The sequence below is a fragment of the Syngnathus leptorhynchus genome, chromosome 2 (assembly GCF_054491065.1).
Source record: "Syngnathus leptorhynchus isolate UIUO chromosome 2, UIUO_Slep, whole genome shotgun sequence".
Classification (NCBI taxonomy): Eukaryota; Metazoa; Chordata; class Actinopteri; order Syngnathiformes; family Syngnathidae; genus Syngnathus; species Syngnathus leptorhynchus.
In genome coordinates this window covers 9,825,691-9,851,404 of record NC_141196.1, presented here as the reverse complement: position 1 = coordinate 9,851,404, position 25,714 = coordinate 9,825,691, and the positions used below count along the sequence as shown (strand labels likewise).

Here is a 25,714-nt window from a genome sequence, read left to right as displayed (position 1 = left end):
GTAAGCTGGCAGATGTGAACAAGACAAGCACTACAGCTGCCACGATTCAGTTGTTCATATATGGAGCTGATCCTGTTGTAGGACAAGTTGTGTTTGAATAGGAACCGAGGCTGGATGAGAAACAGCTCATGCACTCTGGCGCTGCCACTCGCACCGACCATATGGAGAGACAAGAATTGCTGGCAGGCGGCGATGAACGGTCGGGATCCTCAGCCCTGCCGCGCCTGACCACGCTAGACAGCCTAACCCTCTGCCAACCTGGATGAGACCTGATTAGACTGGGCTCATCTTTCAGCACACAACATACAGCCAGCCGCACACCGGGCATACTGCAAGTGAAGGCGCTCATGTCCACATTGTCTCAAATTCATTCCGTCAGACCCATACATTTTAACCAAAATGTAATTAGCATAGTCATTATCATGAAATGATCCGTGTAAATATCAATGATACAATAACTGTTTTGGTTTGTGTGTGCATTTTCTGCACTGTCAATTTAATATAATTATTTTAATTCTTGAGAAACATTGACTTACATAGGTTCAATGAACTATAATTAGCAATAAATAAGTGATTTATAAATGACATAATATACCATGCAGCACTAACAGAACACCTACATTAATCATTGACCAAAAGTAAAAGACAGACAAACAAATGAAGCCCTACAGCGATGAAACTCAACTGCCTTGGTGGAAGTAAATTGCTTCAATATCACCAGAGAAGAGTGCGAATGAAAATAGCTGATAGGCTGACTTTTTTTTTTTTCTTTAATATAGTTCTCCTCCATGTATGCCATCTTCATCACTTCTCCCTCTCCATGCTGACTTAGTCCCTGTTCTACTCACTATCTGCTTCCTTTGCAAGTCCCGCGCGCCTTATCCTTGTTATATCGAGGCCCTTACATTCACAAAATGCTGATGTAGCTGTTCCCTCAGCTCAGCCACCTGGGGCGTTCACTCATCCAGCTGCTAGGCCAACTACAGAAGCTGTTTGCTACCTATTGCTCCATCTTCACTAGAAGATATATGCTGTGTGAATGGTGGGGAGAAATCAATGCAGCCGGTACAGGATGTTCATAATAAGCGGTGAGTAAGTGCAGCATGATTCATGGCGGTCCTTATCCCAGAGCCTGTCTTCTCTTCTTCCTGCTTCTATTCCAGCATTGTCTCCGAAAGAAGGGGCTTTCATCTACGAGTCGACATCATTTCGCACCATGAATGAAATTCTGGGCTAAAAGACTCAATCACAGGTCACAAAGACACAAGCAGTTTTTCATCTTTAATTCATATTTTAAACTGTGAACCGCTTCACCTCAGGGGGGTCGCGGGTGTGCTGGAGCCTATCCCAGCTGATTGGGCGGTAGGCGGGGCAAATCCTGAACCGCTCGCCAGCCAATTACAGGGCACACACAGAAGAACAACCATTCACTATTCACAATCACACCTACGGGAATTAACGTCCCACTATGTTGCCCACCAACTGAGGCTTAGATCTCAAAAAAAAAAAAAAACATATATTTTTGTGAACTTTTCCTTCATGATAGTGATGATTTTTGTCTTCAGAAATGCAAGTGTTCTTGTTTATCACTCAGACAAGAAAAATGCATAGAAACAATGGCATCATCTTTCATATTTCATGTTTGATGGGAATCTAATCTGCAAAACCCGCAAAGGACATTTGAAGCAGACGTGATTGTGTTAGCAATGCACGTCCCTTTGTTGACCAATTAAAGTGCACCTGCTATCGCTGGTCATTCGGGCTGCACAATATTGGAAAAAGATACAATATAGGTGTTGAATATTGCAATATCGATTTAACGCACCAAAAAAAAAAAAGTGGGACTGAATGATTGATTGTTATCATAGCTAGATCTAAATATCTCGACATTCAAGATATCTAAAAATCTATGTTTTCCCTACTCAAAAGGGCGCGCACGACTCGTTTTTAAGCTCGTCCTTGAAAGCAGTGCTAAATCAGCCAACCACAAAGCTCATTTCATGTTAGCTCTGACCACCACCGCACTCCACCGACAGGAAGGCCAGAGCCCAAAATTCAAAACTACAGTCTCACTGTGAGGCAGATCTGCTAACAGCTATTGGGTTGTGCGTTTAACCTCAGATAGTTATGCGAAGTTGAATTAATTCTCACAAGGTCGATGCGATTCAGATCTGTGGAAACATTTTAAAAAGGCATTAGCGTGGCACAATTAGTTTGCTTTTATTCTTAAAGTAATTTTGAAACCATTAAAGCTTCTTAAGCCCGAATATATTATTGAGTAATGAAAGGGAGTGTTTTTGACAACTCTGATAGAAAACAAACGAACAAAAACCAGTCAAGGAGTTTGCATCGTTATGTTATAAAAGTTGTATGTAGGTCACAGTTTGCCTATGGAACCATGTTTACATTCATTCTTACGAGAAAAAAAGTTCACTTTCGACCAGCCTCCTAGAAGTCCTTTGACGTTTCACTGTAAATGGACATTGTAGCAAACAACAAATGGGAGGTGGACACATTTTTTTTTTTTTTTTTTTGCAGAGCACAGTACATAAAGTGTAAGTCAATAATACAATTTCACCTGTGTCCTCCGCCACATCGGCCTGGAAAGTCTTCACAATGAGTGTGAGACCGCTGTCTGTTAACACGTCCATCAATACGGCTCCACGCTGCACCTACTATGCATCATTTTGACTGTCCCACCTGTTGCAGAGAGAGAGAGAGAGAGAGAGAGAGAGAGAGAGAGAGAGAGAGAGAGAGAGAGAGAGAGAGAGAGAGAGAGAGAGAGAGAGAGAAGAGAAGTCATCATTAAAGGGTGAATGCAGTTGTGTCTAATGCGTGATGACATTAACGCTAGTGTACTAGATTTCATTACAGCAAAGATCCGCACGAGGCTTCGACAAGCACAAAGTTCTAGTAATTGAGGGAAAACATGACAGAGACATCAAACAGGCCCTCGGGGTAGCAAACCATCGCTCTTTCTTGTGTGCATCGCAGATTCCAGTCTAAGATTAATTTAAACTTTGCCAAGCAAGAAAGTACACAGCTGAGATCACTATGGAAACTGCGCCAATCTTTCCTATTTAAAGCTTCATTTAACATTTATAGCACAGTTGTTAACCTATGCCAAGCTCGCATAGGCAGCTCTGAGCATATTTGTTTATTGTAATTAGCCGACTGTCTCCCTCCTATGCGCCGTGGCGGCAAGGAAAACCAAGGCAGCTCAAAGAGGGGAGATTAAAGAGATGTGGCTGAGGCGGTGACAGCACACTGTGAACACCGACTCGTTTACTGTTGCGACTTATGGGGACTGCGCTGGGGCAATGACTGAGTGTCTATGTGGTGCGGGAGAGGCAGTGCACCGGCAAGCAGGCAGGTTGACACAAAGCAGTTTTGCGACAAAAACAAAAAGAAAAACGACAGTGGTTGAAGTTTGTCAGCCAAGCACATCACACACAAAAAAAAAAGGGTGGATGGCACCAAAGGCTCAGTTGACAACGACGGGAATGGTTTTATGTTTTCCCTGTCAGTGTTGTAAAAGCAACATCAGGGCATTTAGGGGGCTTGCGGGGGTTGTATTTACCATGTGTTTATGTGTTGCCTTCAGTTTATCCACCCATCTAGCTCCCATTTTTGTATTTATAATCATGTTTAAGGTCAAAGGTGATGAGGCTCCCATTTTTGTATTTATAATCATGTTTAAGGTCAAAGGTGATGAGGCGCCTGTCCCTGCTGATTACGGAAAGAGGCATAGTATGTATTAAATCAACATTTTTCATCATAACAGCTCTTTTTGTGTCAAGCAATGAAAATGTCTTTGTCAATATTGTATATGAACCTTTGTATGTCCGAAGAAACGTCACACAGTCATTTGACAATTGTATCTTACGTTACGTTAACTTACTGACCTTTTTTTACTTTTTATCTTGAGAAATAGTCCACATATTAAAAAATTAAACTGATACTAATACAAATAAAAACTCAACTAAAATAAAGCATTTCTTTATCTAATTAAAACCAATAGATACCAACAAATGTCATCTAAAAACTCAATAAAACTGACTCAATTAAAAAAAAAATGGTGACATGAAAAATCCAACATTATAATAATCCTGGTTTGTAATTTTAGAGGTATTTAGATATTCTTGAAATACAAAAAAAGTCATGTTTGTAGCCTATGTATACCACTGAAATCATATTCTGTATCAATTTTCTGAATCTTGGTGTTGGCTTATCAGCCAATGGCAATAAAACAAGATCTTAGACATGCTGCCCTCTGTTTATTAATCAGAGCAGGCCTAAACCACATCTTTATACATAAAAAAAATATATGACTTGCAATTGATGAAAGACAGTTTCATCTTTCCAGACAATGTGCTGCCATCATCACATTGCTTCTCTCGGTTGAGTTCACGGGTAGGTTACATTGTATTGCACTAGCCACATGCTACATTATGTATTTATGAACATGCCGACACAGCTTTGCTCCACACCTGATAATGGAAACATAAGACGGATCAAGCTTAACCCGAAACCAAACTATACCGTTAAACTCAAGTGAACTGTATGCCGAAACGTAACTAATGAGGAATATTAATCTGATGTCAAAAATATGACAAAGACTCAATCGGGGGCCAGAAAATTAATATTGATGATTTAGCCTTGTGCTTGTTGATAGTCTTCCCTTGCACCCCCACTTCTTTTCCCAGTTCCTCTCTGGAGAGCTGGAGAAGCAGGATGACAAATGAGCCAGAGGAGGGCATCTAATAACATGATCTCCTCGCGATGAGAAAAGGGTGTCTGGGAGATTAAGACGGACGGTCAACAATAAGAGAAAGGGAGTGCACGGCTGACTATAAACAGCTCGTCTCTTTCATCCTATTGCTTCCAGATTTCATTAGCTGCCCACTGACTTGAGAGCAAGGGAGCTGGAGAGCAACCTGAAGGGAACTCCATTTGAAACGGCGCACTCAGTAGCTCAGCAGGTGACTTCAATTCACAGACATCACATGTGCGCATATGTACATCAGGTACTGGACAAATGCATTTGCTGCATCAACTAGGAGAAACTCAGCCTATTAAACAATTGACCACAATGGACTAAAGTGATCATTCTCTGTGGATCAAATCAATACAGTGCAATCCTTCTGTGGTTTACATTTGGTATCGAGGCTTGAAAAAGGCTGTTGGTAGTAAATGAGCATGTTTTTTTTTTATTCAAGCCCGTCACCCCCATCCCAAAAGTTGAGAAATCTTTCGATTTTATATAATATACTGTATATATTTAATAAAGGTTATTCAAGTGCTAAATCCATACTTGGAAAAAAATGTTTTTATCAGCTACAGTCCCTCCCAATATCAATCGAAACGATTTTCTATACAGTCACTCAGCCATAATATATCGTATATTTGTATAGTCTGGAGTTGTTATTGGTTATTGAGTTTGCATTTGACAAATCAACAGCTGTTTGACTAGAGCGAACGATATGAGGTCAATAGAGCTCCAAATGCAATTTACGGAGCTCTTCAAAATACTTTGTTTGGTGAAGAAGAATAGCTTCACTGTGTCAATGAATCATAATTTTTACTGGATGCAGCGTTAAAGATACCAGTGTGAATCCAAAGTAAAGTGACCCGTGAGATGCAAAATCATTCGGCTTTGATTAGGACCAGAGATTCAAATTATACACGCAGTCACATTTGGTAGTTTTCTAAAGACTGGCAAAAAAAACGGAGCTTGCTCATTTAACGCCCTGAGCAAGAATGAGATACCAAACTTAAGACAACATTTCAAATGGGAAATAACATTAACTGGTGGAAATACAACAAGGACTCAGAAAAAATGAAGTCACACATTGCCCTATTAAAAGTTGGCTGTGGCCACTGAGCGACGTGTCTGCTCAGTGGCGTGGACACCACACACAGCAGGAAGGCTAGTCAGGCCACACAGGTCCTGCCAGACATCAGAGTGTGGATTGGGGATGTGTTGTGAGCGAGGGAGGCCTCTGCATGTCTCCGTGAGCGTGCCCGTGTTTTCATGGTCGCTTGCATGTGCGCTACACAAAGCCTCAAGGCCGAGCATTCAGCATCGGTATGCGCTGGCAGAGGCTGCACATGCAATCCGAGGAACAGAAAGAAAGGGAGATAAAGGCAAAGGCAGGCATATTGCAACAGTCCTCCCACTGCCATTCGATTCTAATACCGTCAATGTGTTTACTCGTTATTCATGGTTGTCTTGTACTCATCATGCAAGAATTTCCACCACTCACCCTCGCCGCCAACTCTATCAAGACGTGACCAGAGGCGAACTCCACTAATAATGATGGACTAACTGTAATAGAATGAGCATTGACACTAGAGTCATAGGGCTAACAAGGGTGAAACCTTTGGGAGGATTCCAACGCCACAAGCTTGCGACAGTCATTTTTCAAAGCATTTTATCACGGGCAGCACCACCATCATAACCTATCATGCACAAAAAAAAAACCCAAAAAAAGAAGTGGCGGTCACTGTTTATAGTATTTATGAGACGGACGGAGTCAGTGAAATTCAAGTGACTTGATGCAGTCACAAAATGACCACTGTTTGACACTGTGACAATTGACACCATATTCAAAATCAATTTTTTTTTTTTTTTTTTTTTTTTGGTTTGGTGTGCAATAATTCAGCATCATTAGAAATAATACATTGTCTTTAAGCAGCACTTCATTCTTTGAGTGTGGGGAAACATTAAGTGTATGACTCCTGCAGTGTTTTTCATGCGGAGCGGAGTCTGTTTGAGAATATAAAACAGAAATAGAGCAAAATGGGGGGGGGGGAGTGGAAGAAGCCAGACGGAACAATTAAGGTTTGACTTGTCCTCCTCCACTTCTTCATCGCATGATGTGTTAATGTGCAAGCTGGATAACAAGATAAGAACATGTTTACGTGCTTTGTATGGAACCTATCTGCAGCACAATCTAATTCCTGCAAGCCTCTTCCTGGTTCACCGCATGGCTCTCTGACTGGATTAGGTTTTTCTTTTTTTTCTTTTTTTTTCACGACAAGACGAACGGCTGAAGTAGAGGACTATGTTTAATTGTCAAAAACGCTGAAACAAGATTTCACAGTGGAGATCATGTTTACCGCATGTACAAAGAGTCCAGTGTGCTCGGAAGGAATGAGTCAAGGGCTTAGGCTGAGACCACCACCTGAGGAGCCCTCAAAGCACCACAGGGAGCACTGAAGCAAATAGCCAGCCCCAAATTGGCAACTCGCCTTTTCAGCACAGGTATTGCACAACGCTTGCATAAAATGCGTCACACGCAACGCATTGTAAGACTTCTGAGCTAATAGCCATGCTTAGGCGGAAATATGGATCCACTCCAAACACAGAAACTTTTCAACATATGTTGAAGCCAAGCACAATGTTCTCGTCAACTTGGACATATCCCCGTTGATGGAAATGGTAGCGAGGGATTAGACTCGGTCGGGAGATTAGTATAGTAGTGGCTGCATGTGAAGTTGACTTCCCACTATAAGCCTGCTGGAGACACACTGCACATTTGTAACATGCTTGTCGAGTGTGAAAAGGAAGCAGAGAACATGTGAAGTTCATGCAAATCCGTCTTCCTATTTGTTCCTCTCTCACTGTCGCAGTCACGTAATGGCTGCACTGCGGAGCTCTTACTATCTATCGGTTAAGGCACATATCGTTCCCTTTGTGTTGGGCTCTCACAAATAGGAATTGTTCCGTCCAAGGTTAGTAAAACGTTGTATGAGGAATCTTCTTCAGGAGTTTCACACAGCAGGCAAATGTAACGAGTCAAACCGTTTTTATCAACATATTCATATTATGGACAATGACAACAGCAACGCGTGTGTCAAAGGTTACGGCCGACTTACGTTTTTGGTTGCAGATTAGATTTTTATTGCGGTTGGCTATTGATGATTGATACTGTTAGAAGATGTTTTTTTTTTTAATTTGTGGTAAAAATATAAGTCTTCCACAGATAACCTCCTTAAAATCCTTCCTCATCATGTTTATAACATGCAGTACATTCACATTGCTTTATCATAGGCGACGAAATGAAATATTCATCAAAATATCTTTCGAAGCAGAAAAGACCAAATCTATTTGAACATAAAAGAGATACTCATTACTAACCCTTTGTCCATATGTGTTGCGATCGATGGAGCTTGGGTGAAGCAAACTGATGATTTTCTGCTGAAGCCAGTTAAACTTTTAGCGAGCCAAGAAAAAATTCTACAACTGTGACAACCAAACTTTTTTTTTAAGTGTTAGAAGGGTGACTAAAAGGTTTTGTGTGTGTGTGTGTGTGTGTGTGTGTGTGTGTGTGTGTGTGTGTTTGTGCGTGAGTATGTAGAGTAGGGTTGCAAAATTGTAGGTATTGTTAAATTAATGAATGCTATTCAAATTTTCAGACATATTTAGAAAGGGAACCTAAATGTGTCTCGAAAAACAATGATAATAATAAAACTCTTCATCATTGTGCAGCAACTTCATCAGCCAATGAATATAAAATTAAAAACAAAAAGTACTGTATGTAATACTTGAAAATCTTTGGATGCATTTCTAACATAAACAAATGTTCATTATTACTTTTGAAATCGGTGTTACAGTTTGAAAAGAACAAAAAAAAAAGTGAATTCCCATTATTATTTCTATAGCGAATGTCTGGGTATTATTGTTATATTATTTTTGTATATTATTTTTAAAGTTCCATAACTCATCATAGGTAGTTAAAAAAATTTAAAAAAGAAAAAACATTTCCTGCCCATTTGCAACCTTCGTGTTGGCTTTACCATAATGCAGTTCCAAAATCTAGCATGAGATACATACAAACAATATCAATCCAAAGAAATAATAAATCAAGTGATGAATTTTTTAAGGGGACAGAGGAGTAAGACGTTAACGCCGGCATGCTGTATTTTCATCTGACTGGGTTGGTACAAAGCGGTGCCGAGACAGTCTCCCTCCCGCCTTCTCTGCTGCTTGCTCCTGCGTGGGCAGTGAACAGTAGCTCCGATGAGCATTTTGGTTATGGAACCACCATTTTTTGCTTGCGCCCTTGAGTCAAAAGAGAAAAGCTGTGACTGGCAATGCTGTCTAAACAAAAGCTTGAGGTCCAAGTAAATCTTTAAGGAGAACAACAGCATGAGGTTGGTCGGCACCGATACACCGAAAACACATTCTTTAAGTCTTTCTTACCGTGTCATCTAAAATGCCTGCTCCTGGCTGTTTGAGGCACAACTTCACCACGCTCCTTACCATGAATCCATCCATCCTCATTTATTTAAAGAAATGAAAGGGAAAAAAAAAACTGAAAAAGCAAGAGGCATCAATAAAATTAAAGCTACAAACCAATTATATACAATAAATAGAACCAAATTGATACATTTCACCCTCACTTAAAATCTCCGACATGATGGCGGTAATGAAAGAGATGTGGCAGATGTCGTGATAATCATCGTCAATCGAAGGCTGCTGAAGAATACGGGAAGGATATGCACGCACTCACAGTGGATCAGGATTTGAAAAAAAAGAAATATTTCTGGTACATCATAACCTGTGAGACAAATACAGTATCACTTGGCCTTCAGAATGTAAGGAACATTCTGTCAGGTAACTAAGATACCAAAATGTGGAAAAGGTGAATACTATAAATATTACCCATATGCACTGTATATGCATATTTATGTCTAAAGATTTATTTATATATGCAATTGATATATGCATAAATGTATTTACTATTTATTGTATGCATATATGCACATAGATTTGTATTTGTGTATGTCTATATACACTCTACACACACGCACATACACAGACACACACACAGAGACGCACGCACGCACACACAGACCAGCATAAGACCTTCCAAAAGCAGACAACAAAATAAATAATATATCACTATAAACTATAAATGCTATCCTTTTCACCATGGTTTTGGCCTCAGGCGTGTGAATCAAAATAGAACTGTAAAATTCTTTCTTTTAAAAATTTGTCATTGCGCTGTCAGTCAACAAGAGATTCCAACAACAATCGAAAAATGGCAGCGTCTCTTCGAGGGATGGCCAACTGGTTGCCCACACTGAGATAAAAAAAACCCAACAACCTCAAAGCTGTATTCATCTTTTTTCTCACCAGTGCAAATGCAATGGGTAGCAATTATCCGCTGACTTTTGCTATTCACGGGTCACGGCGTATTTTATCCATATTTAAAAAAGGCATATTTGTCATACATTGTTTAGGTTGCCCTTTCCTTGTCTACATTCAGAAAGTCATTATTGGGAGAAAAAAAAAAGAAGTAACCTCCTATTTATGGATATTTGATTATGATGAGATAGAGTATATATTTTTGGGGTTTAGTTTCATTATCTGGAAGCGTCACCAAGGAAAAGCGGTTGACTTTCTTGCAGACTGGCAGTGCACTTTCTGCCTTTTGATCTAGCGTTTATCTCCAAAACTCTGTGTCCATTTGGTCCCACTTTGTCTCTCAATGAACAGGCCATTAATAGCCTTTAGCCTGGGTTTCTCCTCAACAGACCTTGGGGCCCCCAATGTCACCCCTATGTATCTGTCGGGTTATATAAAATGCCTTTCTGTTTTCCTGCAGTGTCATCTCCTCTTGCATCCCGACCCTGAGCGCTTGTTAATCCGCTTGATAGATGATCACGCCATTATTTATCCATCCATGCAGTGTCAACCTCTCACCAGCAGATGTCCTAGGATTCTGTGTTGTTCTACTGACCTTTGTTCATCAACTAATTATAATTAGTTCCCGTAGCACAATTTCGCTCATGGTCTCAGTTAATGGAATTATTACAAAATCTAATAACATTCAGATCTGTATCATAAGCAATGTTTTTACAAACAAAGGCTTACTCAGATGTTTAATAGTTGCGCTTGAGTTTGGCAGCGATGACCTTAAGTCCATCGCAATGAGAGCAGGCTCTATTATTTTCTATTATTCTTCTGAATTTTAACGAGCTAGACAAAATGATGTGTGGCAAAGTTCAACAAAAAACTTTTAATTAAAAGTAGCATTTTTAACATTGTGGAGTAGAATTTACAGTTTACACAGATCTGATCTGCTAAGTAGGACTGACAGATATTTTGTATTTAATGCAAAATCAGAGATAAGTCATAATTTACTGATCATTACATTACAACAAACACATTTCCTCCAGGAACGCTCTGTGCTGCCATCGTCAATTTCTCACAATATAAAGTATGATTTATTTTCATTTTTTCCCCCCAATACATTTTAATTCACTCGGTATTTTGTAGCGTTTTGAGGGAAATTTTAAGCTTATTTATTACCCCCCAAATGCATTTCAATTAACATTATTTATACAAAAATTGTGGCTAATCATGAATCGGTCCAGTCCAGTCCCAATCCTCTGCAAATAGCGGGAGTCGATTGTCCAGTAATGAAGTCGTTGTTTAAATGGATTGGATAGATTGGTCCATCTTCTGATCAGATTGGTGATTGGTCAGTTTTATATATATATACATATAAATATATAACTAGCTCATCAAATTCCTGCTTGTGTAAAGCCGATTTTGAAGACAAAGTCTTTGGTTCTGCTGCAAGATCTTTTTCTTTTTTCCTCAAGTGACTTTTTAAACTGCCATTATCTGTTGTTCCTCTTTTTTTTTTTTTTTGCTACTTAATACTCAAACACGCTCAGTACTGCAGCACACAGATGGACACCGAGTGATAAGGAGAGGAGAGAAATAAGCAGAGGGAAGGTCAAAATTGAGCAGAGCGGCAACCAATTACAATGCATCACTCTTAGAGATTGTAAGCGCATGTGTTTGCTACACTGCGTCATTCATACATTCGAACATTAACGTCCAAGAACAAGACTCCAGCCTCAAAATAAGGGTGCTTGTAGGAAGAGGGAGGGCGTGATGAAGTTTAAATGAGGAAGGAGCCCTGCCCTTGAATGGCAGAGGGAAGAATGGCAATAAGACAGGCAGTAGGCAAGGTGTTAAAAGTTGATTAGGTTGTTAAAGGTCACATAGCCAGGCTTCATCAGTTGTCCCAGTGGACCACAAGAACCAACTCTGGGGGCCTCCACACCACTGCTAATGAGACAGGAGAAGGCAGTCCTACTAACATATGGATATATCCGGCTCGCGTGTACAGTGATGACATTACAAAAGAACATCTCGCCTTGCCTCAAGTGGATGAAACAAGAGTAACACAAGAATACGCGGGGATGAAAAAAGGAGAAAGTATCAGTGACATTTTAAATGTTGGTAGCTCAGGCCCAACGCACATCGAGCAAAGCGGCCCAACGCGTCAGCAACTCACAGGTAATACCAGACAAAAAAAAAAAAGCATGCTGGATGGAAATACTCCATTTAGGCACGGAGGAACTGATGCAACTATTATTTTTGATAGAATCGCTATAAAACTTTGAAAAGGACAAAGAGATTGCGTTGGGCGTTAAATTGGGATATAATTAGGGCTGCAGCTATTGATGATTTTAATAGACGATTAATCTGTCGACTATTTGTCTATTATTCAAATCGTTTACAAAACAGCTTTGACATTTCTTCTCAGGACATTATTTCAACTTTTTTTTCCCCAACTATTTCATGAAGAACTACAGAGAACGGAGAATAGTTACTGATGAGAAAATGGAATTCTGAAGATTTAGACTATTGTAAATTAAAACAGGGATTTAAACTAATAACCAATTACCAGAACAGTGGTTGGAAATGACTGGTCCAAAGGGTCAAACCGATTGTTAGTTGCAAATTTACCAGCCTTGTTAAGACATAAACTCCCATTCAGGACACACAAATTAGAACCATAAAGTTCCAATAATGTAGCGTTTAAAGAGACACTTCTATATGATAAACTGCTTATGAATACAGAAGATTTATCTTCTTCTCACCAAAAGTAATAATGACCTGCCTCTTTCATGCTTTGCATGATCCATATTATCTGTACTGCAAACGTTGAGCCATCTGCGAGGCAATTATCATATTTCCAACAGCTGCATTTATTAGAGCTACACCTTGTTTGCTTTGCTGCATCTAAATCAGGCCGGATAGATTGGGGAGCATTATGTGGTTATTACACTGAAATAATATCCTGCAGGTTCACATGACAGCCAAGGCGCTCTATCAATGTCTGTTTCTTTCAAACACATTCGGGCTTGTCGTGATCGATATTTTATACTGGCACTACTTTGTTCTAGCCCTCACACTTAAGCGACATAGTAATTGACATTTATGCAATTTTCAGGGCCAGTACCTTTCTTTGCCTTGCAAGTAATTGTTCATGTGTGCGAGCCTGTGAGCGCTCTCCATTCTACGGCAGTGTACGGATGGATCAGAAAATGATGGAATTATTAGGAGTTAAGGCTTTTTAAGGATTTTGATACCGGCACCGACACTTTGGATTTGGAATGGAGCAATCAAGAGCGTGGGTATGTGTGAATGTGTGTGTGTGTGTGGGGGGGGGTGGGGGGTATTTTCCAAATGAGAAAGTGGCATACATTCATAAAAACTTTCAATTTAAAACTCAAAATTTATACCTCAGTCATTTATAGGCTATTTAATTTCAAATCTATTGCAGTGGACAAACTATTAAAAACTGTGATTGCTCAAATGTTTCTGACAATCAAGGAGAGAACCGGCCTGTCAGTGTGTGAATGTGTTTGTTTGCTTTCAGAGTGTGTATGATGGTGTGATGTGGAATTTGGATTTTTCATAATAAAATGTCCTTTCAGATGAGCTGGATCACAGGCTAAGGCCATCAAGATGCGATGGCAGCCACCGCTGGGCCCAGGCGGTGTAATAGCCAATCACAGATAAGAAAACATCTTCTAACACATCTCGCGTCACACTTGTACTGTAGCCATTTTAATTCCGAACGGTGCACGCTCTACAAGATCAGACCCGCCTTTGGCGGAAATGGAGTGTAAAGATACACACATACGCACGCATACAGGAAAAAAAAAAAAAAGCTGATACAAAATAACACTCAATATCAGTGTTGGCTACATCTGCCATCAATTGCTAATCAATACCAATGCATCTGTAGGGTCAATGTGATTCCCAGCAGATAGTATATCTTATTGTCCCCACCATTACATCCTCCATCTTGATGTGCGGCCCCACATTGCTCCACTGATGTGTATCAGTGGTTGTCCCCAGAGTCCTATCAGTCAATGACTCGTGGAAAGAGAGGGCGAATACATACAACCTATGACCTCTGCCCCGTCAGCCCGGATGACCCCAATATCCCCCTCAGTTAATGAGGTGTGTGTTTACAAAACATCTGCACTAACAGAGTTGAAGAACATCTCCACAATAAATACAAATGTGAGTAGCAAAACAAATGTCATTATTACATTCCATCATTTTTACCAATAGAGCAAGCTTGCGAAATTGTCATCAGCCCAGGATGTATGCCGCTCACAAAAATAGAGCCTATAATGTGTACAAAGTTTCGTTCACCAGAAGTCATGAAGAAAAATGTCTGCATAAAATATTCATTTCACATAAACAATTTTTCCCCAGCCACCCTAGTTCTTGGATTGTTGTTGGTCTATGTGCCCATATAGAAAAGCAACTGGTGACAAATACCCAATAGTCTAATAGCTGGGGTTGTACCCCAGCTCTCGCCCCAACTCTGCTAAGATCCAGTTCACCTGTAACCCTTATGAGGATAAGCCCATAAACTGCCGCCATATATATCACGACACAAGAGAGCACACCAAAGCTAGTAATCAATGAAATGACCTCTGAACGGCGCACAAACTCTCTATCATCACACATGCATACACACAGACACACACATTAGAATAGCATAGCTGTGCGTAGATGCGTGAACCTGCCAATTATTCTGCGCCTTACTGGAACCTCACTCCATCTGAGGTGTGATTGGAATAACAACCATCCTCCAAAGCATGCCACCCTCCATTCCCTGCAGGGTATCATTGAAGCTGCAGGGAAAGAGGGAAGGGAGCGTGACAAGGTAAGGAAGAGGATGTGTACACAGGGGTGCCATTAAAGGCTCGAGGAGGGGGATGGATGAATCTCAGGGACCGGAACAGAAGAGGAGCATTCGACATGTCTTAAAAGCATCGTATCAAACATTCAACAACTGTCTCTATTCTAATCAGACAGATTACTGTCCATATTTTTTTTTTATGGACTACTTGAGTTAAAAAGTTAAATTATATTATGTGTTCTATGTGCCCTTTCTGCATCCATTGCAGCCTGGTCATCCTGGAAGGTGGATCCTCCCATCTGTGTTCTCTTCTCAAGGTTTCTCATTTTTCCCCCAGTAGGTTTTTTTCTTAGTTTTTCCTTGCCCTCCTGGGAGTATAAGATCAGGGTATGTTTGAGAATAATTGTCAATTTTTGCACATGCGCTTTATGACTTGCTTGTGATTTAGGGCTATATGAATAAACTAGACTTGTTAGCAATCAAGCATCCTCCTGTATTTTTGTCTTCATTATCACTAATTGTTTTGTGCATGCACAATACACGCGTGAGACATCACCGTGGCTGAGAAGTATGTGCTATTTAAGTCTTGCCGATTGTGTCAATTCTCTTCATTACTGCAACCTGGAGGCCTTTCAAAAACTGACATCAGTATCGCGTTGAAGTAAACATAATGTACATATGTACTAATCTTTGGTGTTGCTTGACGGCTAACTGTAGTCTGGATTACCTGAATGAATCGCATTGGTCGTTACTGGAAGATGTGCACATTTTGGAGGAGCGTAAGGCGTTACCCTCATCACAGGTTCTAACGGAGGCCTCGAAAGGCAGAGAGGGGGTTAAATTGGAGCAAAAAGCCGAGGATTATGCGAGGAAGGAACGAAGGTGGGGGAAGAAGTCAAAGCCAGGGCTCCCTGGCAGTGTTCCGAGGCAGAGGTACTGTGAGAGTGAGAGCTGTCTGAGTGACACTCGCTCTCATAGCCACCCCACCTCTGGGGAAATAACCCTCTTAATCCAGCATGCTCTTTCAGCTAGACAAGATCCCCCCTTCTTCTCACAGCGAGGATATGAAACGCTCCCCCTTGCGATTCAAATACCTGGCATAAGGGCTGGAAATCTAATTGACAACAATGTGACGCCGAGGAGCTCGGGAAAGACATCAATGTCTCCGGGCCGCCTCCTTTCGAGCGGAGAAGTCACAAAGCCATTGGTTGACGACATGGGAAGCGGCCTGCCATTGGCTGGCTTGTCGGGAGGGGGTTCACTGTTACGTGGCACGGGACTGCATCTGCGGGGTATTGTTTGAAGTCCTGATCGCCATATACGCGACGCTTAATATTTTTTAGGTCCGTCTTTCACAAGGACACATAATGTGACAAACACTCGGAGGCAGTTAATTAACAGTCGACATTGCTGACCGAAGAGAGGAATCAATTGAGGCAAGGCGGGCCCAGTCGCAGCAGGCCGAGCAATAAGACCAGCTGACCATACAGCCTTTTCAGCGCGAGCCCAGGGAGGTCTTTTTCTCACCATACTGGGAAATCACTACACAGTCAGGCAGCTCGGTACCCAGAGTGCACTGCGGAGCATGAATACACACACGCGTGCACACACACACATACACGCGTACACAATGTGATATTATATTAGCATTACAAAGGCTTTCCCACATTCTGTGTCATGCAGTTTCCAAGCTTTGAGTGCCGATGTTTCCATAGGTGTTGCCGATGGCTTGAAATGACAAACGTATTTATTAGCGACTTTCTGACGTTTCCGTACAGTACGTAACACGCGCAAAGCCCTTTGACTACTTTTAGATCTTACACACAGATCATCCTATGTAATTCATGTACAATGGCACCTGGCTCGCAACACAATTTACTTGTACATGAAAATAGTTTAAAATGGCATCAATTCAAGAGCCCCTCTTCAATAAACTTAATTTCTTGATTACATTTACTTATTACATGACATTTGGAAACAACTTTACTGATGCACCCCACACACACACTAGATGGTGCAGTGATGTACAATTTTAGATACAAGAGCAACCCTGTTTGTGAGTTCATCCTTTGTTCTACTGCTGATTATAAAGGAATGGAAAAAGGCACAATAAAAACCTGGTGCAAGGAGTCTATTGTTTCATTTGAAGATATGGCGCATAGGCGATCATGGAGGACACTATCCTGTGGGTATTTCTGGTTCAATTGTCATTTGAGTTGCTAGATTAGGTTTAGAGGCTTTAAAAGAATTGGGTGAGTCAAGTTAAAGTATGACAAGTTCATGGAAGCAGAATAGAAAAACAAAAGAATATTTTGTTGGCTTTTGTTTTTTTTTGTTTGCATTTTTCATGTTCTAAAAAAAAAAAATGAAATCAAAAGTGATGGCTGGATAATCTCCAATTACCTTTGTTAGCATTCCAGCAACAATATGTCTCAGAATTCAAGGTAGAAAGGAATTGTAATGTCTAGCCCACACTGATTCCCAAAATGTGCTGGTCTTGTGACCTTCTCTACGAGAGCGGTGCGGAGAAATCCTATAAAGAGCTATGTTCCGCTCAGTGAGAGCAGATAGAGCTCAGCGTTTTACTCGGCGGCCGACAGGAGTGAAAAGACTTGGCTGGTACACACAGCTCCCCTCGCTTTCCACTGTAGCCTGTTGTCACTAGCTAGCCTCTGGTCCGACGCCAGTCGCCTACTTGGCAGGGAGAGGTGCTGTACAAAGCAAATGGCAGAACTGGTAAATAATGCTGATAGACTGTGATACAGAGAGAAGCGGCCTCTTTATTCTGCAATCCACTCTAGCGAGGAGAACGCCGCCGCAGTTTGTCTTAATCACTTTGAAAAAAGGAGGGAAGAATTGATCTACCTTGTGTTATCTCACATGATGAACAACAAATTGCTCAGAGGCGATGGTTTGCCATGGCGGTCAGTACAACAGGAGCGGGTCGTTTACCGCTCAAGTCGAACGCTAACAACCATGCAGAGGAAAAGGGGGGGGAGATAGAAAGTCAGGCAAAGCACTTATCTAAGCAACAATGTTAGAAAATAGAAAGTATGGTGGAAGACAAACTACTCAAGTATGGTCAATATTGGAACGCAACAACGTTATTCTTCAATCATACCACCAATAATGACAACAACAAAATTTTGATATGAACTACAAATTCCTCCTGAATTTCCATCAAACGTTTCACTGATGTTTGGAAATGTTTATACTTGGAAACTTCATGAGGTACAGCTGTGGAACACACACACACACACACACACACACACACACACACACACACACACACACACACACACACACACACACACACACGCGCGCGAAAATGCACCATTCTTGAAAGAAAAAAAAAAAAACGACCCAATGTATTGTACAGTAATTTTGATTCATTATTTTGAATTCCCATGAAAAGCATCCATTTTAAAAAGCACCCATTTTGTCTAACTGAAGACATCCAAAAGACTTTTGCTAAACTTCCCATGAAAACCTCTCAGATTATTTATTGAACATTGACTGGAAATATTCCACTTGGTTTGCAGCCTTAGTCAGCAAGCAATGGCAACTGCTTGACTTGAACTCACAGCAGTTTGTATGTAAAATAAGGCTCAGAACATCTAAGCTTGCAAAGGCAGCCTGTTGAGAACCAAGGTAGTCTCGGGTTAGCACACTTGTCAAAACCAATATCCACCTGTAGAAGACAAGACTGGGAGGAGGCAGCCAAAGCGATGTGCATAAAGGAGAGGCACTAAAAATCACCTCTCCTAAAATGCCACGGGGGAGCGGGCTCACACTGCTTAAAGCATGATGAAAGGAATGCAATCCAGCACAGCTCCCTGCGTGCGGATAATCAAACAACCCCACCGCTAAAAGCTCGGCATTCAATTTCAATTCGGAAAGTTGCTGCAGTCTGACACAAGGGAAAGATGCAAGAAAGAAATGCATTTGCGTTGAACTCAGTGGAATGCCCAAAAAAAAAATGTTTTGTAATGTCCCCCAGTAGACTCAAACAAATGAGCTTGAAAACCAGACTGACTATTAACTTTGAACCACAACTTCTATTATTAGCTGCTAATTTATCTTTCTATATGCCAACCAATACTAGTCAGCGAAAATGAAAATCATCTTCAATTTAATTTAAAATAAATAAAGCACATGCAACATGTTTTATACAGACTAAAAAGAATGTGCTTCTGGAGCCCCCCCCCCCCCCACACACACACACACACTGAGAAAACCGATTAGTCGTACTGCATCTCTTTAACTGTTATTTCTAAAGGCTTGTGAACCATGACTGTGTTACTGGACAGTACATTCATCTCTTTACTGCTTCCAGGTGGTCAAGGCAGAAGGAGCAACACAATGTCCATTGAAATGTGTCCAAAATAATTATGACGATGATGACGTACAGTACATTCCCAAGCACGATGTATATACTCCGGTACAAAGTTATAAAAAGACGTTTATTTTTCTCAAATCTATCTCTGCGGCCTGGCAGACGGCTGTTCCAGAGTACAAGGGTACTCAGACATTAGAGTAAATTTACTGACCGAGTTTTTCTGTTGCATGTTCCAATCAGAATCAGTTCTCAAAAAAAAAAAAAAAAAAAAAAAGAAGATATTTTGTACATTTGCCAATATTGTAACTTTTTTCCATCCATTTTCTTTATGGCTCATCCTCACAAGGGTGGCAGGTGAGCTGGAGCCAGAAGTTTGCACATATGAGTTAAAAACAATCATTCACACGTACATTCACGGTCACGTGCAACACAGTCTGGATTTTATCCCTCAGTGTCAGAACTGCGCGGTGAATGCGTTAACCACAAGTCAGCTGTGCCGCCAAATGTTAAGGTAAAACAAAAGAACGGATTGATTGGCTCCTTTTTTGTTCATTTCTTTTCAACCCCATCAAAACAAAATGCACAGGGCCGGGAGTAGTAAAAAAAACCGAATCATTATTATAATCAATGTAAAACCCATTTTCATTTCTTTGATGCAATATGCAGTAGACATATCATTCATCATTCATCAGGCCATTGAATCAATATCTGCTGTCGGCGTTTCTAGACTAAACCCATACTGTGCAATATCATTCAAATAATCTGTAGCAGGTATCCTCAGCATTTTGTTAAATGTATGCATGTTGTACTAGCGGGATATTACAGCTAATATAAATTGTGTGTCAAAACGCAGGGTATTACAAATGTACGTAAAATCCGTTCCGTTGTAATTTGCAAAGGAAACAAAGATTGAATAAAGATGCAGAGCCAGTAGCAGATATCACAGGATGACAGCCACACCAGGCAGACTACGGATGATGATGACGATATATCATCGGTATGATCACAACATGTCAATTCCTGAGATATTCTTGTTGCTACAAAGCCGTCACCTCGCACGGCTTCGGCTTCGATGGGAGAAAGACAAAGAGTTGACGCAAAAGATGAATAAAATATCGAGCGTAAAGCGTGAATCGCTTTCGTCGTGTATACAGCGGCTGGGGTCAAATCACATCAGAGTGCACGGAAGAGGGCAGGCTTTTACACTTGGACTGCAGTGTAGTGGTGCAGCAAAACAAGGCGAGAGCGTGAATGGATTACGCCGCACAAAGCGGCACGGGGGAGCACAGAGTGAGGAGGGAGCGTCTGAGAGAATGAACGAAGGCGAGCAAGAAAGCGAGGAGTCCATGCAAAGCGCCGACACATGACACCGCTCGTGGACCGCGCTTTCGGTCATCCCCTTCATATATATTTAAACACGACTCATACAGTCAAATACACCAAGCGGCCACTTGCATATTGTCACGGCGTCCGATAAAGGAAGAATATACAGCCAACGCAATGAGATTTTTGTAGGTGTGAAGGTTCTACCCGAATATTATGTTTTGCAAAAACATTATAATTTCATATGAAGCAGTGGCTCGAGTGCATACGGACGGGTCGCTGAGTCTCCACCACTGCAGTAAATGCTTGCAGTTAGTGAATGGGGCAATCGATCATTGCCAACAACCTCTCAAAACATCTATTTCTTGCCACCTCCTTCCTTGACAATCATGCCTTGGTTTTTTTGGGGGGGTTCAATGAAAAATGAGACAGTTTGGTATATCATATATGGAACCTAAAAAAGAAAATAGAGTCAAAGTTTGATGTGCAGCGCTTGGCATGGGATAGTCACCACATTTTTTGAAGAACCACTTTTATTGCGTTTCCATGCGTCGCTCGGAGTGTCGGGGTTAAAATAGGGGTCACCAAGAAGTAGCTCAATGGAATATAGTGTATTTTTGGGAATGTTGTAGAGATGTGAAGAACTGCCACAGTTGTGACTATCAAATATCTGTAATATCAAATATCACTGAAATTTTTACTTTGCATAACAAAACAGTTTTCCTCCAAATGCAGTTTATTCACCCAAATATTATTTGTTTGTTATAGTTTAGTGATGATGGAAAAAACTGAACAACAATTACTCGGCAACCGTTTTTAAATGGATTCAGTTTGTGGTTGTTGGTCATTGTTTACAAAAAAATTAAAAGATAGGTGTGAGTGTGAATGGTTGTTTGTCTACGCGTGCTCTGCGATTGGTTGGCGACCGGTTCAGGGTGTTCCCCGCTTAATGGCTCCAGCGACTTCGCGCCCCTCGTGAAGTGAAGCGGTTTGCAAGATGAATAAATGAAGGAATGTTTGCAAATGTCTAATTTTGATTAAACACAGAAGACGATCAGTCTGCTTTCACAAAGAACTGCAGAAATCAAAGAATAATTATCGTTAAGAGACTTAAATCAGATGATTTGGGATCTTAGGTTGAACAATTGCTCAAATGACTCAATTATTATAGCTGTAGTTGATTATTTAGCTAATCGATTCGTTTTTGATTATCAACACGCCAAGACACAGCTCTTGCCATGTTGTGCAAGTGGTCATAATGTGGTGGCTCGTTGGTTTTCGCGGGGGGAAAGGAAAAAAAAAAAACAAACACGAGTGCCACTCCCATGTCAGCGAGGAAGCCGATGACGGAGAATTGCGTTTCATTTCAATGAAAAGTGAACAGGCTGCAGTGGCTTTGACACAGTCAGAGTGTGATCTTTACACATGGGTGTATCTTCAAGGCCCTTTAGTGTGTTTGCACATGGGTGACAGTGCGAGAAAGTAAGTGGGTGTATTTGCTGGGCTCTATGTCTTTTTGTGAGAGAGAGAGAGAGAGAGAGAGAGAGAGAGAGAGAGAGAGAGAGAGAGAGAGAGAGAGAGAGAGAGAGAGAGAGAGAGAGCGGCATTGACGCAGTGTCGATGAAGAGAAAGAACATTGAAAGGAAGAGTGAAAGAGAAAGAACATGACGGTGAGTGTTGTGTGTGTCAGGGGGGGGGGTTCTGTGCCAGCCCAGGGGCTAAGTGAGATTACAGATGCACACACAATGTTCTGGAGCACGGGGCTGAATAACAGAGTGTTGCTGTTTCTCTAGAGCTGCTGGCTGCAGCTCACTGTGTGCCTCGCTGTGTGCTCAATGCCCAGGGCAGCCATTCACAGACGACGGCAGCGGCGGCGTATACAATCTCACTGGCCAAATAACAGTTTCTCTAAGAGCATGGCTCGCTTGCACCAAAACAGTCAGCGTGGTAGGCTGGCATCTTTCAAGAGACGTTTCCTTTCTTTTTCTTTTTTTTTTGGGGGGGTTTTAACAAGGAGCAGCGTAATTGCTCTTCCTCCTTTTAGCGAGTGTGTTCTAACAGGATTAAAGCAGCGCATCCATTATCGCAACTATCATGTAAAGACTCTGGCTCATGTTAGTCAAATGAAGGTAGAAAACAACTTGATTAACCTGGATTAGCGGTCGAATCTATGAATTAGCGTGACTTGTGGAGAAAATCTCCAGCTTCCTGATTCTGCAGAAGTGTTTTTTTTTTTTTCATGCCAACATTAGCGTTGCTATTCTAAGTACTGTAGAGAGAGAAATAATGCACCGGATGATAAACACCAGCAACTACTCTGTATTTTCTCACTGCTAATTTGCTGCTCTTAACAAACAAGAGATTTTCTGCGCACTGCAAGCAACCCTAATGACACCAAAGCTCATCATTAAAGAATTATGCAGACAGAGGTTACAAGGGAACATGACTGTGAGCTACATATAGTAAAAACTGATAGAATGGATCTTGGGGTTTTTTTTCTAATTAATTTGCTAAACCGCAAAGAGATCGGGTGTTGGTTTTAATGTATTCAGAGAGCGGAATAAGGGTGGTGGCAGGCTGTCACGAAAACAAGGTTGTGTAAGTTTGGCTGCACTGTGCTGCAGAGCAAATGAAAGACAGGATAAAGATGCAGCAGCATAGTCATATCGTGGCAGCTAAAGTAGACATATATCAAGCAAAGGCGTATGAATATGGATTTGCTTGGTGCACTGCAGTCTGATTCTGAGGCAGATATTTTGCATTTTAATGCAAAATGAATCTTCCGTTGTAATTTGCCGATAATCAATGATGTCACTAATTGGTTGGGCAAAATATGACATCACAGCAAACGCAATCTTGTTCACTCCGGGGATATTCTGTGCTGCCATCGTTAATAATCCAAGATTTTTCAGCATAGACAAGGTGATTAGAAAAAAAACATTTTAAATTATTGTAATTATTTTTTTGTGTATTTAATGTTTATCAGTGTTTTAGAGATAACTTTTAGGGATTTATTGTTATTTTTTCCCCCAATGCATGTTAATGGGCATCAATATAAATCAAGATTTGGCTATTCTTAGTTCGGGCCAGTCCCAACCAGCCGCGATAAATGTGGGTTGACGGTACAGTAAATAAAAAAGTATTTCAATAGATCTAATCGTATCAGCAACCGTTTTTCTTTTTTTAAATGTCCTTATCGGTGATCATCTCCAAATTTCTCTTTTTCTTATTAAAGCAAAGATGAATCTATTTCAACAACCATTAAAAATATTGAGAAACAATAAAAATGGTGCAGCCAGGATATATACTGACCGGGAGGTACACTTAATTACATAGCTACCAAATATGACGCTTGATGATTTGTCATAATGACTTTGGGAAGTGTGGCCTTGGTGCAAATCTGTGCTCTATAATTGATATTGTCATCATTGTTAATGATCGCGATTGTGTTTTTTGACTTGTGACATATCACAGTGGGATGTAATGTGTAATGTTGCGGTGAACATAACATGTCCTTATTCTGGATGAAGCAAGCATGCATGTGATAAAATCACAGCTCAGGTCCAGTGAGCAAATTTAATTGATCCTTAGAATAAAGGCAAAAAAAAAAAATAATTCAACACTGCCCTTTACATTAATTTAAATGAGTTGATTTTTAAGGCCTTTTACGGTAGCATCATTGGCATAAGTGGCTCTACTTTCAATAGAATGAAGCAGTTGGACACCTCCGAGAATGACGTTTAAGTAACATTTGAAAATGCAATTTGTGTGATGGGTGAACACATTTGCCAAGTAGTCTGTGAGTTTGCATCTTCTGAAGACTGCTGTTGCTTTTTGGAACCAGTTGCGTTTTATCACAGCATTGTGGAAAGCAAGCAGCAAAAACAAACCCAAAAAGAAACCCAGTCGGGTGTACTCAAATGTGTGTGTTTGGGTAATTGCTTGCACAATTTTACTAGTTATAATTTGGATTGAATATTTGATAGGCACAAATGGAGAATCAGCAGTGAACCAATCTACACTCAGATTAGCAATCAGATAGATACATCATTGCCAAGCTTGAAACTACCGGTAACAGGAAATACCGTCATCCTTTACTTAGGTGGAGAAGCAGTTCATTGGTTTAATATCCTTACAATGAAAGCTTGTAAAAGAATGGTGGTCATAGAATTAAATAGCGCGGGTGCTTTTAGAGCAGTTGTTTTATCGGAACTGGACAGCACTGATAGAAGAAAAGAAAGGATGTTTTTACTCAACTCTAGCTGCTCATCCAATGAGCCCACAAAGGATATGAAGAACAAAGTTGAGAGAATCCTCATTTTGCTCTTGTGCGGCAGAATATTGTAGACTGCTAACTAAACCTTCCAATTTCCCATTTAGCCTCTTGAAGTATAACTTCAAGGAACATACAAAGTTATTTATGATATGATATATAGATATTAAGATGAGTTGTACATTTCTCCACTAGTGGGTACCCATCTTGACTACCCATCATCACTATCAAGCAGTGTCAGGTTAGGGGGATGTAAAGAAAACCCAAGACCTACAATTTGGCATCGGGTTCATCTCACAAAGAAGGGAATGGGCAAATTCAATTACATTTTGGTTTGTATAGTATTTGTATGAATAAGCAAAGATACAATCATTTATTTTCACTTTAGGCCCAAAGAGATTTCCCCTGCCTCGGAATGAGAACAGTATATCTAACTGCCAACCAGGAAGTAACAAATCCAGCCGTTATCTGAACAAACACAAGCAAGGAGCAATTTATTTGGTCACCCTTCCCAGGAGAAGCTGAACTTCAGTTCTTTCTAATGCTGTTTTTTGGTGTTCATTTGAAAAGATTGGCATGTAAGATTATGCATAAACTGAGTTCCACTCTGTTCTGATAAGCATATATTCATATTCAGAACATTGAGCCTAAAATCTTTGGCCTGAACATTGGACATGAGACTATTCATTGTCATTCAGAATCCTTGGCATGCGAGACACCAGATGAATATTTACAGTTTTTACCATCTGCTTCATGGAGTTCTGTTCTCATAATCAGATAAGGGAACCGACTCCAAGACCC

General features: G+C 40.7%; 1 protein-coding gene across 2 annotated transcripts in view; it reads right to left on the bottom strand.

Annotated features, from left to right (window-relative positions):
• nexmifb (neurite extension and migration factor b) overlaps positions 1 to 25,714 on the bottom strand; it is a 59,038-nt gene that overhangs the window by 9,601 nt on the left and 23,723 nt on the right. For both annotated transcript variants that reach the window (XM_085901520.1, XM_085901512.1), the window contains exon 2: positions 2,579 to 2,700. In XM_085901520.1, the coding sequence (XP_085757646.1) occupies positions 2,579 to 2,651 (73 nt within the window). In that variant the 5' untranslated portion in view covers positions 2,652 to 2,700. The remainder of the gene's footprint in view (positions 1 to 2,578; positions 2,701 to 25,714) is intronic.